The 15,980-nt window shown below is 47.9% G+C and overlaps 1 protein-coding gene across 2 annotated transcripts; it reads left to right on the plus strand.

Annotated features, from left to right (window-relative positions):
- Positions 1-3,986: 3,986 nt before the first annotated feature.
- On the plus strand, positions 3,987-15,980 carry BAAT (bile acid-CoA:amino acid N-acyltransferase). Of its 2 annotated transcripts, none has more exons than XM_006111074.4 (4): positions 3,987-4,291; positions 7,742-8,239; positions 12,614-12,816; positions 14,797-15,980. In XM_006111074.4, exons 2-4 carry the CDS (start codon positions 7,777-7,779, stop codon positions 15,391-15,393), a joined length of 1,263 nt encoding a protein of 420 aa, XP_006111136.1. In that variant the 5' UTR covers positions 3,987-4,291; positions 7,742-7,776; the 3' UTR covers positions 15,394-15,980. The 2 variants fall into 2 exon arrangements, with proteins under 2 accessions (XP_006111136.1, XP_025038745.1); XM_025182960.2 differs by lacking the exon at positions 3,987-4,291 and adding an exon at positions 7,293-7,434.

Consider the following 15,980-nt stretch of genomic DNA (forward strand, 5'->3'; position numbering starts at 1 on the left):
GGTTTTAAACCAAAGTACCTGAGGGTCTTTGTCCTAGTGATTCATGGACAGAAAACTGGAGTTCAATTATCTACCATGGCAGGATCAAGCTCAGGTGAGGCGTATTTTCGGTGCTCTCTTTTCCATGTATTAAACTTTTGAATACCTTGCTTTTTATTGCATTTGTAGCCCTTTCATGCACAATTTTCATGCATGATTTATCTCTCTATCTCATACAGTGGTCCCCAACCTTTTGGGGCTGCTGGGTGCCCGGGGGCGGGGCCACACATGTGCCGCACGCCCAGGGTGGGAGCTGCACATGCACCTGGGCCCGGGGTGCAAGAATGGCTTGGGCTGGCCCTGGTCCCTAGGCGGGCGCCATGGCACCCGCGGGCACCGCGTTGGGGACCACTGCTCTCATATAAGGCAAACCATTTGCATATGATAATCAGTGAAATAAGCAAATAAAACTTTTTGTGTCTTCTAAGCTAGAAAAATTGTAATTTTAAGAATAATTGAAATGTACTAACAAACAGCAAGAAATAGATCTGCACCATCATTGGGTGGACCATTATTAAGTAGCGTTACAGTAGGTGACAGCCTTAGAATGGTAACTCTAGTCCTTTTGTTCAGAAAATTGCTTTTCCCATTTTTGTTGCCTGTGAATGGAAGTACAGTATCAGCGAGCCAAAGACTGGCCAGTTCATTTCCTCTAAGCTCACAGAAACATTCTAGGAAGTCAGTGGAAAATGAATCCACATACAAACTAGCTTAAGCATTTTACTTCCAATATTCTATTTTTGCTTTTTGTTGCTAACAACACAAACTGCAGCCCAGATCCCAGGTTCGGTGTTTCCCAAAGCCTGCACCCCCAGGGCTCGCCTGGGTCGCTTGTCTCTAAATCCAGCTTGGGATGAGTCAGGGTGGCTGATGGGAGGTGGGGGTGGGAAGGAGGTGTGGTAAAAGGGGATAACTGTCTAACCTGTCTAAAGGGCCCAGGGCTCCAGCTGCTACTGCCATGCTCCTGGAACCCCAAGCCCTATAAATTACTGCTGGAGTGCTGCATGGTGCGCTCCGGATGGCTCTTAGGGCAGTGGGGGCACTGCACAGCATACTCCAGGCAGTGCTGGGGGGAAGCAGAGTGTCACAGTCTGGGTAGTGCTGAGGGCTGGGGTGTTCTGGATGGTGTTCGGGGCTGGCTGCCCTTACCCTTCTAAGAGTGCCGTGTGCACCCCCCTCTACCCACACATATTCACACTTGCCCTGGCTGTTTGTTTCCCTGGCCTGAGTTGACCCTTTTGAAATCTGAAGGTTTGTTTGGAGCAAGTTAAGAAATTTCAAACCTAATATTTGCCCACTATGTTATCCCCTCCAGCTCAATGAGCGGATGGACTGACAGATACACACATGCACTCTTTGAGATGGTTCACTAGCATTGTGAAAGGTGACACTATAATGAGCTACCTGCGGGGTTTTTGTGAAAAGACAGGAAAATATTTTTTTTAAGTTAAATTGGATTTTTGATGTTATTTAAATTACAAGTTTTTCTTTTAAAGTGAGTCCTGAATTTAATGTAAAATATATTAAGGCCTAAATTGATTATAATCTCTTAACACATTTAAATTAAAATGGTTGGATCTGATGATCTCGAGGTCCCTTCCAGTTCTAGTGTTGTATGATTGTATGGAAATATGCTGACTCCATGAGCCCATATCAAGATCTTGGAGCAAAAGGCTGCTTTTCTATATAACAGAAGACTCGGGCTGCAAATAGCTAATTTTTGAGGTCAAGCTTTATAAACACAACACACTAGGTCAAGGCCCATATTAAGGCTTTGATCCTGTGAGGTACTTGGGCACAAGAGACTGGCAAATTCATCACAGGCATTGGGACTTGGCCTCAGAAACCAACGTATGTGTCTCAGATGCCTCCACTGAACCCAAACTGGGTGAGCTCATCATATTCCTATTTTTTAGCCTCTCCCTGCCTGAGCTCCGATTGGCCCACTTCTCAAATTTTGATACTAATGACTCCATCTATCCATCTCCACGAATACTTATGACTGCTTCTAACAACGCACACTTAATAGGAATCTGAAAATATTAAGCTACACAATGACTTAAATGTATATGGTTGTAGTGCACCCTTTAAATAGCAAAACCATGTACCATTAAAAGCCAATACATCTGAACATTAGAATCAGTAAATCTGTATTTATTTTTGTCACATTTTAGACTCATAGACTACGTTGAGACTGGCATGATTTTGCAGAAATACTTTTAATGGAAAAGTTTTTCCATTAAAAGTATTTCCGCAAAAGAGCGTCTAGATTGGGAAGGATGCTTTTGCGCAAAAGCATCCGTGGCCAGTCTAGACGCAATTTTGCGCAAGAAAGCCCCGATTGCCATTTTAGCCATCGGGGCTTTTTTGCGTAAAACAATTCTTTCCTGTCCACAAGAGCCCTGTTGCGCAAGAGGGCTATTTCCTGAGCAGGAGCATGAAAGTATTTGCGCAAGAAGCACTGATTTTGTACATTACAAAGTCAGTGCTCTTGCGCAAATTCAAGCGGCCAGTGTAGACAGCTGGCAAGTTTTTGCGCAAAATCTTGCCAGTCTAGACGCACCCATAGACTTTAAGGTCAGAAGGGACCGTTATGATCATCTAGTCCAGTGGTCCCCAACTCGGTGCCCGCGGGCGCCATGGCGCCCGCGGGGCATTTGTGTGCGCCCGCCAACAACCTGGGCTGGCTCCTCCCGCGGTGCACGGGAGGCGCCGGCCCCAGGCGCACAACACGCACTGGAACTGGGTGCGCGGCGCTCGGGCGGCCCCAGCCCCGGGGCACATGCAGGCGCTCGGGCGCATGGCGCTCGAGCGGCGCCCGTGCCGGCCCCAGGCGCGTGGCTCGGGCAGCAGCGCCGGCTCCGGGCCCACGGCACAAGGCGCTCGGGTGGCCCCAGCCCTGGGGCACATGCCGGCACTGGGTGCAAGGGCATCCCAGTCCCCTGGCATGCCCCCGGATGTGCGGCCCCGTCTCCGGGCGCCCGGCGCGTGAGTGGCCCCCACCTCCCGGGTGCCCAGGCGCCTCTAAAGGTTGGGGACCACTGATCTAGTCTGACCCCCTGCACAATGCAGGCCACAGAATCTCACCCACCCACTCCTGGAATAATCCTCTCACTTATATCTCAGATATTGAAGTCCTCAAATGGTTTAAAGACCCCAAGATGCAGAGAATCCTCCGGCAAGTGATCCATGCTCCCTGCGACAGAGGAAGGCGAAAAACCTCCAGGGCCTCTGCCAATCTACCCTGGAGGAAAATTCCTTCCCGACCCCAAATATGGCGACCAGCTGAACCCTGAGCATGTGGGCAAGACTCACCAGCCAGACACCCAGGAGAAAGTTCTCTATAGTAACTCCTATCATCCCTCCATTGGCCTATTTACCACTGATAGTGAAAGGTCATTTATTTAGTTATTGAAAATATTTTTACCCCAGCTCTCTATTTTAAATATTCTAGGTGGCTTACAAAAATTTTAAAACACTGGATTAGATAGATAGATAGATAGATAGATAGATAGATAGATAGATAGATAAATACAGGACACCAAAGGGGGAGGGACATAAAATCAAGAGGAGGGACATATATATATATTTAACCAAATCCACCAACATGGTGAATGTTCTTTAGCAAACAACTGAAGTACAGCTGTAGCAACAGATTAAAAGTCAGGGGTTTCTGCCCAAGGATTTAACACCCTGCTTGTGCAGGACTCTCCCAGCAGTGCTGACTCAAATTAACGCAGCTTTTGCAGCAGTCTGAAGAGTGAGAGCTCATTCCCAGAGCATGTCCTAAGAGAGACCCAGGAAATAAGCCCTTACACTCACACAGCAAGGAAAGGGTTACAGAGCTCAACTTTTGCAACCCGCTTGCCTAATGATTGTCATTGGCCGTCTCCTCTTACAGAAAGGGTCAGAGAAGGGGAGGACAGGCAGTAAACAGAGGGAGGAGGAAAGAGGACGGATTAGGAAAGAGATGGGCAGGGGAGGAGACAGGCTGCCCGGGAATCTATTGGTCCACCCAGCCTCTCCCCTTGTAATTTAGAAGCAGCCCCTTTGTATAGGGATCCGAGTAGAATTCAACCAAACTGGGACTTCTCAGGAGTGAAGCCCTTCCTGCAGGGTTAGCTCTCAAGGTGTTTTCACAGGAGCAGGGCAGGAAGCAATAGGAAAGCTAACTGGGGCTAATTTGCAAGGAGACAGGCTTAGTCTTGGGAACAGAGGCGTTACAGCCATTTGTGAAGATTGCAGAGTGCAGGTAAGAACTGGGCTCCAAGGCTACTGCAAATCGGCTGAGCACCGGGGTGCTAAGGGTGTGAAAAGCTAGGTGTACGCCTAAAGCTGCAGCCAGGTGCTTAGGAGCTTTTGAAAATCGCACAAAGTGCCTGACTCCTATTGCTTTCAGTGAAGTTGCATCATGATTCAGTTGGGGTTGGTCCTGCTTTGGGCAGGGGGTTGGACTCGATGACCTCCTGAGGTCTCTTCCAGCCCTTGGATTCGATGATCATGTGCCTAAATACTTACAAAAATTGTTCAGAAGTTTGCAGGGAGTTTCCCTTCCTTTGTTGCTTCCCAAGCCTGCAGAGGGGAAGAAAAAGGAGGGTGAAGCCTTTCTATTAAAATATTCGAGGTGGCTTATAAAATGTTGTAAACACTGGAATATATATAAGCTGTGACAGGCGCTTACTGTGCTTAGTGTGGGGATGAAGGTAGGTGTGTGAATCTACTTGGAATCAGAGATGGGCAGTGTTCCCTGTAAGTTGTGAGCTTGTTCAGCCCCGCAAGAGAGTTCAAAATGCTGCCCAGCTAATTTGCAAAGCACCTACAACTAGATTTTTTGTTTCTGCTGGTGGTGCACATTCACACATGCTTTGGTGCACACAAACAAACTTATTCGCACACATAAGAAAAAGATGAGGGAACATTGCTCACGGGGTGTCTTTATGAGTGTGTCTGTTAGCAAAAAATGAAGGTAGAACTCCCCTGTGTACAGCCAACGCATACTTAGCTAAGGGCAAAGTCCCACTTTTCCCAAAACAAGCCATTCCAGCCTCACTAACACCAGGAGTGGATCTAGGAAGCAATCCTATCCTGGAACTTGGAAGTAACCCTGGCTCTGAGCCTGACTTCTTGAGTGGTTTTAAGCATGTCACGAGTGCTTTGTGCCTCACATGTAAGTCCAACCGTAGCACTGGACATATTAATTTCTGCTCCGGTATGTGGACTTGGAAGACCAACAAGTGTTTCTAGAGCATGGCAGTGCATGCTGGCAGAGTTGGTCTGGCCTCTGCACCTCTAGTACTATAGTGAACACCAGCTTGGACTGATTTAAATCAAGGCAATGTAAATAACCAGGAAAAAAATCTTTGATATAAATCAAGTTTCCCACAGATACTTCTTCACATTTCTTAAACAATGGTGCAAATCGGGTCACTTAACCATGTGAATTTACAACTCAGGACACTTATAGGGGAGTATACTTTGTGCAATTCTTTTAGATAACTTGATTTGTATTCTGTTACGGAATAGAACACAATACTCATTACCTATGTCAAGGGGAGATGCAGCAGCAATACATTAGGAATGGTAAGAACCAAACCCACCAACTGGGTGGAAAAAGGGGCAATTGCCCCGGGGCCCGGTGATACTAAGGAGCCCAGAGAGCCCAGCCATCTTACTACTGCAGCAGCAGTGGAGGCCAGATCCCTAGCTCCCTTTGAATTGCTGAGGGCTTGGGGGGAGAAGGATGCATGCCGTGGTCTGGGCAGCGCTGAGGTCTGGCTGCCCTGGCTCCACCCTGTCCAACAGGAGCCCCACCTCTTCTGGGGCTCGGAGCCTAGGCCCAACCCAGACCAGGGTGCACAGTGACTGTTGGCCCATCTGGTAAGAACAAAATCACACACACAACACAATAGTACTTATATTTATTCCACTAAATCTTGAATGTTACATAACTAGTTCGCATTTGCAAGTGCAGCACTCTCTTGAGATGCCCTCTGATGGCTGTCCTGACACGCTTTTTTTAAATTTTCAAATTTTATTAACTGAAGCAGACTAGACTTGAGAAAACAAAATATACCGTGTTCTTGAAACTTCTACAACTAGCACTCTTCTTCCCCACTCCCATTCTCATTTTGATTCATAGACAGAAAACAACGTGTATTTCTGTTTCAGTTGTTTTTTTTTCAACTCAACTGTTTCTTACCTTTGAGTGAATACCACCAAAGGAGGACAATGTTCTCTCTGTGTCTGCAGAGGAAGCTACTGCTACGACAAGTTGGCTGAGTGACTGAAGGAACTGTGTTTCAATGTGATTGGCTAATGATACCCACCAACTCACGGGAGTGACTTAGTTCAAAACATCATCATCAATAACCATTCACTGATTATAGGGTTTCATGCCAGCTCTTAAATTTATTCCGACTGGCACAACTGTAGCGTGATGGCGGCAGCAGCATCTTCAGAACTTAGGCATCTTACCTTTTATCTGGGGTTAAGAATGCTCTCAAGAAAATGAGGTGGAGTTAGTGTTTGATCCATTTGTTTCTTTATTGTCTGTAGTTTAACTTTCTGGTGAGGTGTTTCTTTCATCAATGTGCCTTCCAAATTTCAATGGTATCAGCAATTTCTCTAAAGTTTAAGGCTTTGGATAATAGGTTTCTCTATACTGAGCATGTCTCTACATCAGCGGTTTTCAATCTTTTTTTTTTCTCACGACTGTGCACTTAATTCTGGAGTAAGCTCCATTGAATTCACGGGCATGTCTATTTTTTGACATAAGTATAGAATGGAGTTCCTTTGGGAAAGCTGAGTTAAGCAGAAGTAAAATAGGGAATAGATTTATGGCATCACCATTATGGTCTGTGACTATGATGTTTCAAAATAAAGGGCATGTGGTATGTAAAATGAAATAAGAAAGTGACACTCTGTAGCAGCTAGCAACTCTAGATTTCTCTCCCTGCAGCTTTCTATACTGCAGACTTGGGTGACAGTTCACTAGGTTTAGAATCTAATTAAACAAGCCAGGAGGAATAGCCAAGCTAAAGTAACACTCAACATAGCAAACAGCTTGGGAGTTTCCGTGTTAAATCACACTTAGCTTAAAAGAGAGTCTTGAGGAATGATGTGAATTGAGTTCCTACCCAGTTGATCCACATTGTTCTTCAGCCAGATCCACATCTTTATCCGCATCATTTTCTCTCTCAAAGCAGTTTTCCTTATGGTGTTTGAATTGCCGGGCACTGGGGGAGTTGCTCTTGATGCCCCTCCCCGCCCGTCGGTGGGCCTGCTGGGCGTGGAGGGGCAGTAAGAACGACTCCAAGCAGAGAACTGGCAGATGAGCCCCTGGTTGTAGGATTGACAATCCCTGTGGGCTCCAGGCATCCTAATCCCCACAGTCAGGTGAGCTGTTCTGTCGCTTTTCATGAGTTCCTCTGAGCCGTGCGTTTCCCTCAGGCCTTTGACTCAGTGACGCCTTGATGGCTGCTGCTGAAACCTGCTAGTCCTCCACGTGGCCACATGCAGAAAGGCTTCTCAATGGTGCGCCATTGTGACTGCGTTTGCTGTGAGCAAGCCTAAGGATTAGCAAGCAATCGTCTGCATGGCCTGACTTCATGGCAATTTTCCACACTCCTCTCCTACTCAGCACACTGCACTTTAACCGATCGGGATTCCTAATTTCATCCTTGCATCTCTCCTTGTTTCCCAGGTCCCGGTGGGCAATCGGCAGCCCCTGCTTTCACAATGGTCAGGCTCACAGTCACCCCGAAGGTATCTCTTGCTGATGAGCCGCTGAAAATCCAGGTCTCTGGCTTGCCCCCCTCCCAGCTGGTGACTCTCCAAGCCTCTTTGACGGATGAGAAAGGGGTGTTCTTCTACTCCCGAGCTCTCTACTGGTCAGACAAGGCAGGCGAGGTGGACCTGGAGCGGGCTGCTGCCACAGGAGGGGACTACGCTGGTGTACAGCCCATGGGTCTGTTCCACGTTCTGAAGCCGGAAAAGCCGTTCTATAGGCTGATGAAGCGGGACGTGATGCAGAGTCCCTTCCAGATCCGCCTGGACTTGTTCGACTCCAATCACCTGTTTTCCTCACCCCACGATCAGCCTGTGGCCAGCCAGACTGTGGACAGATGGTACGTGGCACCCGGAGTACAACGGGTCCAGATCAGGGGAAACAGAGTCCGGGGAGCCCTCTTCCTCCCTCCAGGTAAGAGAGTCCCCATCTTCTCAGGTCTAGAGCTGAGTGAAGGAGTGATCAGGAATGACTTTATTCAGCAAACGGTGCTCTTTCTGGTCACGAATGGTCTACCAGCTGATTGCAATTTTCTCCCAGGTCTTTGTCAAATCATTTCTGTGAAGAATTCCTGGCCTGAAGACTGTCCACAAACAGTTTGTTGCGAGTTTGGCAAAAATCAGAGCTACCTTGGTTAGGTTACTTGGTCTTGTGGGGGTGATTCTGCTTCCTGACTGGATGAGCATGATTTTCAGGATTAGGTTTCCACTGAAAATATTTCTATTGATGAGTTCAGAATCACTTTCAGGACCTCTCCTTGGCTACGTCTACACTGGCATGATTTTCCGAAAATGCTTTTAATGAAAAAGTTTTCCGTTAAAAGTATTTTTGGAAAAGTGCGTCTAGATTGGCAGGACGCTTTTCCGCAAAAGCACTTTTTGCGGAAAAGCGTCCATGGCCAATCTAGACGTGCTTTTCCGCAAAAAAGCCCCGATCGCCATTTTTGCGAGCGGGGCTTTTTTGCGGAAAACAGTACTATGCTGTCTACACTGGCCCTTTTGCACAAAAGTCTTTCGGAAAAAGACTTTTGCCCAAACGGGAGCAGCATAGTATTTCCAGAAAAGCACTGATGATCTTACATGAGATCATCAGTGCTTTTCCGTAAATTCAAGCGGCCAGTGTAGACAGCTGGCAAGTTTTTCCGCAAAAGCAGATGATTTTGCAGAAAAACTTGCCAGTCTAGACACAGCCCTTGAGTATTGGCTGATAATTTGCTGTTTCCACAAACTTTCCTGAAAGTAAGCTAAAAAAGCCAGGTTAACAAGGGCAGAATGACTCACAAACAGCAAAGCACATTCATTCAGAAAACTAGGGGGGATGTAAGGGACTTACCCGATAAGCAGAAGCTGATCGAATAGTCGACTAGTGATGCCACTACTCGCTTCCCCCTCCCTCTGTCTTCAGCACGGTCTCTGTGGCGGGCAGGGGGGCTACGTGGGGGGGCTTATGCTGCTTCCGCTGCAATTCTACTTTTGAAACGTACAAGAGCCCCAGGGCTCTTTGAAATAGACAAGGCTCAGATGCCGCAGGGAGCCCCTGCTGGTCCCACACTCCCTGTGGGCCTTCCTTCTGAAATGTACAAGAGCCCCAGTGGGGCTCTTGTGCATTTCAAAGGCTGAGGCACTACAGGAAGTACGGTGCCAGCGGGGGAGTCCCTCACTGGTCCCACGCTCGCCTTTGCTTTTGAAATGTACAAGAGCTTCACTGAGGTTCTTTTACATTTGAACCGTGGAGATTAATTGAATAGTTGATGGAAATCCCATAGACTATTTGATTAATTAATCTAAATTTAACATCCCTACAAAAATATGGATGAATATTTCCTTGGTATTTACATCCACTTCCTTTCCTTTCTATCTATCTCCATCTTCTCTCCTTTGCCCTCCACTTCTTTCTCACCTGCCACATCCTTCTACACAAGGTACAAGACCCAATTCCTAGGAGCAGCTATGCAGAGCTTTCTTCGTTTTTGTAGCCAAACTTTCTGCGTGCAGACTGGAGACCCCCACATCTGTTACACTTCCCACGTGGAAAAGCAACCATTTGTACCTGCCTGCCTCCATGTTTTCACGTGTGCTGAGTAGAGAGGTGGGGTGGTTGTGAAGTGCAGAATCTCCAAACTGTATGAGTCAGCTCGCTACTGGGTCATTATTACATTTGCGGTCTAAAATTCCTACCGCTTCGTCTAGGGAATCTCAGCTATCCAGTTAAGGCTCTTCTCTTTCAAAGGTCTAACCTCGAACATTTCAGGTGGGCAAGTTCTTTCCATATAACTAATCAAATTCAGGATGTTCCTCAGTGTTTCCCCCATTCTGTCCAACATTCCTCCCTAGTATATATAACCTGTTCAGAGAGCCCCACTTTTTAACGTGTAAATTCTTTGGGCAAACTGTTTCTAGCTGTGTGTTTATGGCTTTGTCCAGGACCTAGCATGAGGTCAGTATTGACCTGATGAGATTATCTGAGTATTGTTGTGACATAATTAATACATCTGTTATTATAGTCTTAGACCACGTCTTCACTCCTCGGAAGATCGACGCTGCCATGATCCATCTTCCAGAGTTCGATTAGTGAGTCTAGTTAAGACTCGCTCAATCAAACTCAGAGTGCCACCACCAGCATCCAGTACTCCTGCTCTTGCAAGGAGTAAGGGAAGCCTGAAGGAGTGTTTGATCCCATTGGCCTCCCACTATGGGAATGCTGCCAAGGTTGGCTTAAGTTAAGCCAACTCTAGCTATGTACCGAAAGCTGAGCTACCAGGTCTAGCGTAGACCTGGCCTTAGATGATATGATCTAGTCACAGATTAAGTGGCCCTCATTTATTTACAGCTGAAAATGCCTCCATAGGAGTTCAATAATTGGGTAGTTCTTGGAATGCACAACATGGTCTCCTCCAGCTGTAAAATCTTTTTGGAGGAAAGGACTATAGTAAATAGGAAACAAAGACTGAAATTTAAAATGGTTTGCTGTCTAAGTTCAGTAAGCGTAGGGAAAGAAAATCTATGGCCAAACACAGCTGAAAGAGCTGCTAACAGAGATTCCATGAATTGTTTTTTATCTATGGGCAAACAGGGATCTAGACTGGATTGACACAATATTATGAAAATGTAAAATAATTCCTTAATATTTGAAGAACTGATATAATCTAGTTAGGGATTTGGGATGGTTACATCCAGATTGGCATGGAGCAGTGAGTTGAGAAACAAAACAGCTACCAGCGGAGGCTATTCTGTTGCGTACGTTCCTATGCTCTGACCCCAAAGAACCCTGTTTAGAGCCATTTGGATCCTCCAGTGGCCTGGGGCATCAGCCTCCGGAGCACAGGGTGGCGAGTTCAGGTCCCACCTACCCTGGGAGCAGCCGGGTTGTCAACACTGACTGCCCCTGGCACCCGCTGAAGGAACGAAGTTGACACTTTGTTGGGGCACTTGGAACTGCAAGCCACTGTGTCACATCCTGCTGCCTGGAGCTTAAAACTCTGTGGCAGCAGCCTGCCACACCTTAGCAGTCCACCTCACTAGCAAGGCCTGGAGTCTTTGCGAGGCTACACCTCACTTTGCAGGGAACATTGGGCGAACCCCAGTTCCTGAGGTCCCCAGAGACCTTGCCCATCTCATAGAAACTCACATTAAGCCTGCCATCTCCAAAGAGATACTCCACTCCCTGGCCTGCTAGCCCAGCTGAAGGAGGTTTTCACTATCATAGCACTGAGATGCTTTATAGTGTGAGTAAGCATCTCTCTGAGAAGAAAGATGTAAGTGACACCAACCAGAAATAATAATAAACGCAAGGTTACCAACAAATTACAATAAAACAGGCTTTCTAGTGCCTGAACTTAACTTTAGCAAGCAACAGTGTTGGCCTAACAGCTTTCTCACCTCTATTCCAGTGTGTGGATCAAAGCGTGACCACCTAAGTGATGGATAATTAGGGCCTCTCTCCCATTCTTCTTGCAGTCGGGGGGAAGCTTTCCAATGCATTCCTGTGCGTGTTTCCAGAGCAAGTGCTTCCTCTCTTGCTTGTTCCTGGGAACTTTTTTCATCCTCTTCTTAATTAGCTCCATTGGACCGATTGTTTACTTTAAATGCAAGTCTACTTTCAGTGACTCTGCCATAGGAAGCTCGTCCCAGGCAGACGCAAATCCCGGTCTCTTTGTTTGGCACAAACCTGTTTAAACTTAAAAAACAACCAATGGTCTGGTAGCACTTTATAGACTAACAAAGCATGTAGATGGGATCATGAGCTTTCGTGGGCACAGCCCACTTCTTCAGATGACCAGAGTTTTGAGTTTAGGATGTGCAGACCCAAAATAAATAAGGGAGAAAGTGGGGGGGGGGGGGGGGGGAGGGAAAAAATGGAAGGGGGCAGGAAACAAGGAGAAGAGGGTATGAAAATATCAGCCTGACTTGGATTGCTTGTTCATATACCTTGTAAGACCCTGCTTGGACAGCTTTTCTGACAGCCCTGTGTTGTGGGTAGTGTGTGTGTGTCAGATTTGTTGGGATTTATTTTTACACGCCCCTGGGCAAGCTGCGCCAGTCGGGGTAAAGAGGCTCTTGGGGCGCACTAGCTCACCTGGGCACCACACCACAGCAGCACTAGGGCAGTTGTCCTAGAGTTCTAGACGATTCCTCTGCAGATACCGTTCCCAGGAGTAGGCGATGAGAGGTAAGAACGGGAAAGGCTGGGTTCTGTAGCTAGAACAGGCAACAATTCCTGTTCTAACTATTTTGCCACTGAATCCATCCTTCTGTTTCTCTGTTTTTTCCCTCATTTTCTCTTCCTCAGGGGACGGTCCTTTTCCAGGGGTGATTGACCTGTTTGGTGGGATAGGGGGACTTATAGAATTCCGAGCCAGCCTCCTTGCCAGTCGGGGTTTTGTTGCACTCGCCCTCGCTTACTTCGCATATGAAGACCTGCCCAGCTGTCTTGATGAAGTGGATTTGGAATATTTTGAAGAAGCTGCCAACATACTCTTGGGACATCCAAAGGTACTTTCTGCTCCCAGATAAATTCTCTTATCTTTTCTCCTTAACGCACCCAGCGTCTGAAGAAAGCCAACACACCACAGTAGGCTTGTGTGTCTAAAGCTCTCACTACACTGCAAAAAACAAGAGTATTCTTAACTTGGGGTAACAAAGCCAGGTTACAACAGCAGTGAGGACACGGCAACGTGGCTTTTAAATCACGTTAGCAGCTCATGTTCAGCGCCGTTCTCCCTTCATAGGCTTTATCTTGAGCTACTAAGCTGACTCAAAGGCTGAATCGCTGCCCCGTCACTGCTGTTTTACCCTGAGTTAGCTAATGGTGGTGGTTACCTAACCTGAGATAAGAACAAGCTGCTGTTTTTTTGCAGTGTAGACTTACTGGAATTACTACACAGGCCGTACTGCAACTCCCGGCTGTCCCCTGTCAGCAGGGCGTTCTTTCCCGCTCTCATGGCTGTAGAAGTGGCTTGAGGCCGGCTATGGCAGCTGGCGCCCCAGGCGGAAGGTGCGATCGGTGCCCCCGCCTGCATGGCCGTCAATAGCCGTGACGTATCATGGGTGCCCAGGCGCCCTGGGCCGGCGGCGCCCGAGGTGACCGCCGAGTGTGCCTATGCTCACGGGCTGCCCCTGCATGGCTGCCCACGTGGACAAAGGTGCTTAGGTACAAGTTTTGTTCTGCTGAGTTTGCTCAGTGAGGCGCTCCAGTCTCTCCAGGGTCTTCATCTTATCTTTGGCCATCTGCCTAGATCACCTTCTTCCCTGCTGTATGGAGTGGGAACCTCTTGGCTCTGTAGAAAAACGAGCCCTGTGTTCAAAGAGGAACACACACCGTTTGAGTCTCACCCAGTGTTAGGCATTACAGCCTGTTATCGAGCAAGGCAATAGGCTCAAGATCCCAGTGGAAAATGCGATGGGATTTGTATGGGAGATGGCCTAGACAGGACCTCATTTCAATGTCTTCTGACTAAGTATATTAAGGACTAATTGACTATCCGATAAGCAAACGCTTATCGGATAGTCCAGTCGACCAGTTGATTTGCCCCCTCCCTTGCTGCCTCTAACAGAGGCAGCAAAGGGGGGGAGAAGGGGTACTTCAAAGCAGCAGCACCACATGGAGCTGACCCTGGGCTCCACAAGGCACTGCCCCTTTGAAATGCCGCCATGGCGTTTGCATGGAGCCTGGGGTCAGCTGAGGACTCCCCAGCTGATCCCAGGTTCCAGTGCAGTGCGCAGAGTTCCCAGCTGATCCTGGGTTCTGGGAAAATGCCAGAAAATGGAAAGGAAGAATGCAGAAGTGCCTATCGACTAGTCAATGGAAATACCATTGACTACTCGACTAGTAAATGACTCCATATTTAACATTCTTACTTCTGATGGACGATCGGTCTAGTGGTGCAAGCCCGTACTCTTCTCCCATATTGGTCAGCTGGGCTATCACCACTTGGTCATGCCCCCAGCCTGCCACCTCAGATGTCCACCCAACTATCAAAAAACATGTGTGTTACAGAGGTGGTGGTGGTAGGGAGAGCTAATTTCCAAGGTAATTATGACAACCATGTTGACGTGGGAAAGCATGGGGAGTGGTTATGTAGTTCTGGAATTGGAGCTAGCAAGATGGCCACTTGCAATTAATACTTATCATTGCACATTTAATTCAACTGCACAAATGCCACGAGTGCATGTAAAAAGCTGAATGTGTATCGACATATAACTGGGCATGTGCAAATACAGCCTTGATGTTAGCTCTGCATAACTGGAGGACACCACAGTGAATGTCTATCCTTCAAATGAATGTCTGTTGGATGCTTATGTTACCTTGACTTCCTAGAGCAGGTCTAGATCTTGGCGGTGGCCCCCTCTAAATACGCCTAGATAAGATGGTCCCTGTTGTGCCGCTGAACCAGAGAACTGGAATCTTTAAAGGAGGAACTCAGGCTGGACATGAATGTAACGTTTAATGTATTTTTTACGGTGTGTTTTCAGGTGGGCGGGGCAGGCGTTGGCGTGGTAGCAATCTGCAAAGGGGCTGAGATTGCTCTGGCAATGGCCACGTTCCTACCACAGATCACAGCCACTGTGTGCATTAACGGGACCAATGCCATGCACGGGACAGCGCTGCGCTACCGCCATCTCTACGTCAGCCCAATCCCTTACAGATTTGAGTGTGTCCAGATCACGGCCCTGGGGCTGCTCTCTCTCTACAGTGTCATTGGGGACACTCAAGCAGAGGCCAACCAAGGGAGCCTCATCCCTGTTGAAAAGGCCCTGGGGCAGATCCTCTTCGTCGTGGGTGAAAGTGACCAGAACTACAACAGCAAAGCCTTTGCCGAGGAAGCGATGGAGAGGATGGGGCAGCACGGGAGAAAGAACTGCACCCTGTTGTCTTATCCAGGCGCGGGGCACCTGATAGAGCCTCCTGGGTCCCCCTTCTGCTCCTGCTCGTGGAACCCCTTTTTCAGCTTGCCCTTGATGTGGGGAGGGGAAGCCCACGCCCATGCCGCAGCCCAGGAACATTCTTGGAGAGAGATCCAAAAATTCCTTTGGCACCACCTCTGCCACACAGGAAGCAGCAAACTCTGATAACAGGGAGGCCTGGAACCGAAAACGTTTGTGCCCTACGCCCTCCCCAGTTGATCAAGAACTATTGGAACAAGCTGTGAGCTCTGGGTATTAATGGGACAAGCTCCTAGTGGGGGAGGAGCCTTTCCAATCCCCGTGTCTATCATGGCTTGCGGGCCGCAGGCAGGAAACACAAGTGCACAGACAAGAATGATCGAGTTTCATACAAAGCAGATGTGTGCGGGAGGCCTGATTCAGCTCTCACTGACATCTGTGGGAAGTGGGTCAGGCCCCATGGGAGGGAGTCTGGTGGTGGCGTCTCTCTGCAGGGTTTTATGCGGAATGGTCCCCGTTTTGCTTCCCCGTAGTTCCAACCTGTGAGTTTTTGCCTCACGTGAACCCCAAAGTTTTAAGGGGAAAATACTGACATCGGGCAGGTCTACTGTGATGTGCATAGTTACAACTTGGCCAACCCAGCCTTGACCAGATTCATTTGAATCTTAGCTCTGATTTTCTTCCCTGCAGTGAAAAAAAGCTTCCCTAAAAAGTTGGCAGGATGATTTTTCTCTCTGACGTGCTGTTAAACCATTAAACTATGCCAGAATTCA

This window comes from Pelodiscus sinensis, chromosome 6 (genome assembly GCF_049634645.1).
Source record: "Pelodiscus sinensis isolate JC-2024 chromosome 6, ASM4963464v1, whole genome shotgun sequence".
Classification (NCBI taxonomy): Eukaryota; Metazoa; Chordata; order Testudines; family Trionychidae; genus Pelodiscus; species Pelodiscus sinensis.

Coding starts and splice junctions, on each gene's coding strand:
- BAAT (XM_006111074.4), top strand. CDS start 7,777: ATGGTCAGGCTCACAGTCACCCCGAAGGTATCTCTTGCTGATGAGCCG. Junction 8,240..12,613: donor AGCCCTCTTCCTCCCTCCAG/GTAAGAGAGTCC, acceptor TCTCTTCCTCAG/GGGACGGTCCTTTTCCAGGG. Junction 12,817..14,796: donor TACTCTTGGGACATCCAAAG/GTACTTTCTGCT, acceptor GTGTGTTTTCAG/GTGGGCGGGGCAGGCGTTGG.